Source organism: Echinops telfairi, unplaced genomic scaffold (genome assembly GCF_000313985.2).
Source record: "Echinops telfairi isolate 266 unplaced genomic scaffold, ASM31398v2 ScPeMD7_37;HRSCAF=141, whole genome shotgun sequence".
NCBI lineage: Eukaryota > Metazoa > Chordata > Mammalia > Afrosoricida > Tenrecidae > Echinops > Echinops telfairi.
Window position 1 is genome coordinate 1,624,062 of NW_022103935.1, and position 2,530 is coordinate 1,626,591.

General features: G+C 51.4%; 1 protein-coding gene across 1 annotated transcript in view; it reads left to right on the forward strand.

The window, feature by feature from the left end:
* The first annotated feature begins 1,998 nt into the window (after positions 1–1,998).
* Positions 1,999–2,530, forward strand: part of SYT8 (synaptotagmin 8) — a 23,845-nt gene continuing 23,313 nt past the window's right edge. Inside the window, 1 exon segment of the mRNA XM_045290425.1 lies at positions 1,999–2,062. Within this exon segment, the coding sequence (XP_045146360.1) occupies positions 1,999–2,062 (64 nt within the window).

Here is a 2,530-nt window from a genome sequence, read left to right on the forward strand (position 1 = left end):
GTCACCAACACCAGGGCGGGGAAAGAGAGGGTTTCATAAAAAATATAACAGGGTTTATGAAATAAACTCATAAACATTACAAGCATAAACATAAAGCATTACAACTCATGGCCATGAGTCAATTCTGGCTCATCGCAACCTGACAGGACAGGAGAGAATTGCCCTGTGGTTTTCTGAGACTGTCACTCGCTCTCTTCAAAAAAACCAAACAACTTTTACAGCTTTATTGGCACACAATCCGCATGTCGTACTATTCAATAGTTCGATCATATCATGAAGAATCGTACAATCATTGCTCCAATCACGTTCTGAACATTTTTTCATGGTCCAATCGCTTTTAAAATGAGCTGTGTGTTCAAGGAGACCACTCAGGATGTGACGAGGTCAGTCTCACCTTCCCCTGCACCCCCGTCCCCACTCCCCCCATCCCCACCCCCGGCTCCTTTGCAGTTTGCTGTCTCTAAGGGCAGGGCTAGTCTTTAGCTTATCAATGAATATAATTTTAACTTCTGCTGATCTTATCTGCTTTCAGAAAAGGTTTTGTGTACATTTATTCCTAGTGACATTGTACAAATAAAGGAGACAGAGATTATTTTAATGTTATCATAGCAGAAAAAATATGTAGAGCATATTAAGATTATTTAGCAAAATATTTACAAATTTCTGTTGACCTTGTTGATTAAGCATGACTACTAAATACTACGTAATAAAAACGATTCCTCCCCCCAAAGATGAAAAAGTAAATAAAATGAGTTGGGTAATCACCATCAGTTCCAGTGCTCCCTCCTGTAACTCTTGGCGGGGGCAGAAAGCCTCATCTTCCTCCTGAGAAGCAGCCGGTGGCTTTGAACTTCTGGCTTTGCCATTAGCCAGCCAACATGTCGCCACTACACCACCAGGGCACCTATGACAAGCATCATCCCGTCGGAATGTGTATGACTGTGGATGGGCGTGGATGGGCACCTAGAATACGCCGTGGAGCAGATGAACGTGAAGAAAGAGTGAGGATTGTGAGTCTGTGCTTTCCAACTTGGGTGGGCGCCCAGCCGCCCACCTCAGAGAAAGCCCTGATGCCAAGTGACATCTTAACCACTGGCTCACCCAACTCAAGCAAAAATTAGGTACTGGTTCTGCTGAACCAGTGCGAACTGCCTGAATCCCACCACAGGGCCAGGCCCTGGAGAGGGACCTCAGGCTTGGTAAAGCGGAGGGGCGGTGGGAGGCCTTCACGGAGCTGGACGGACAGCCACGGGCCGGGGAGAGGAAGCGCGGTGTGGGGCTGGCGCAGGACAGGGCAGTGTTCTGTTCTGTTCTGGACGGCACCTGCCACACCTTTCTCCTGGGGGCCACGGGGAGGCTGGGACCGTGGCTCTTTTGGTTATCAGCTAAACACTTGAACCGCTGCATCCCTGGGTCTTAGGAGTCATTCGTGAAAATCGTGCACCTGTGGCATTTCTGTTCTGGCAGCACTAGGTGACCAAGACCATCCCTGAGAGAAATAACAGAGGGGCAATAGAGACTAATTAGCAAACTGATACAAGTCCAGCCAGACCAATCAAGGGAGACATTTGAAAATCGAGCACAACAGGCAATCCTATATCAAGAACAGAGTGAAAAAGAGACTGAAGACAGACGCTGTACCCGCAGGTAAGCATGTGGGAGCCTGGGGCCCACGTTTAGGTCTGGCGGCATCTGACAGCATCCACTGTGTTGAACGCCACCCTCACACGCTCAGCCATTCTGCCCCCAGGGATTCGCACATGCCTCCCAAAAGCTGTCCCCACAGGCAGCACTATTCACCCCACTAAGTATGTCGGCAAAGGCTCGGACAGTACAGACTGGGCAGGCTTCCCTTCTCTTGAGTTGGAACCTGGGTGACTGGCACCTGCCAGCATCGACCCACAAGGGAGGTGACCCCGGCCTCCCACGACACGTGAGTGTCTTCACACTGAGCTGTATGTATCCCCACCACACGATGCCCGTCCACGAACGGCACACATGGTGGGGGTGCTCCGGAGGACCCGCTGGACCCAGGTGCCCGCCGCCGAGAGAGAGACCGAAGGTGAGTGCTGGAGCGGTCCACCCTGGAAACGCTGGAGGTGCAGGGGTGCATGGGGCTGGAGCCCAAGAAGGAAACTGGGGGGGCGGGGAGCGCTTTGTGGGGACAGATGCTCTACCTCCTGATTGGAGTGGTGGTTTTCAAGCATCACAGAAGGGAATGCAGGAAAGTCTAATTTGTTGTTTGGGGGGAAACAGAAAGGGCATTCCCCAGGTTGTCCCCCCATAATATGTGCCAAACCTAGTCCCTGACTACACACTTGGAGGTCAACTGCTTAAAAGTTATCTGCCTGAAGGTTACCAGCCACCTAGAGCAATCAGACCCTAGAATCTGTCCCACCCTAAGTAGGCCCGCTGAGAGCCCAAAGACACTTCAGGTCAAGCCCTCTCAGGGACGACCAAGGTTGGGCTGCCATCTTGACCCTAGAGCCCCCCCATCTGGTATGCCTTCCGGTCACGCGTATGCCTCTAG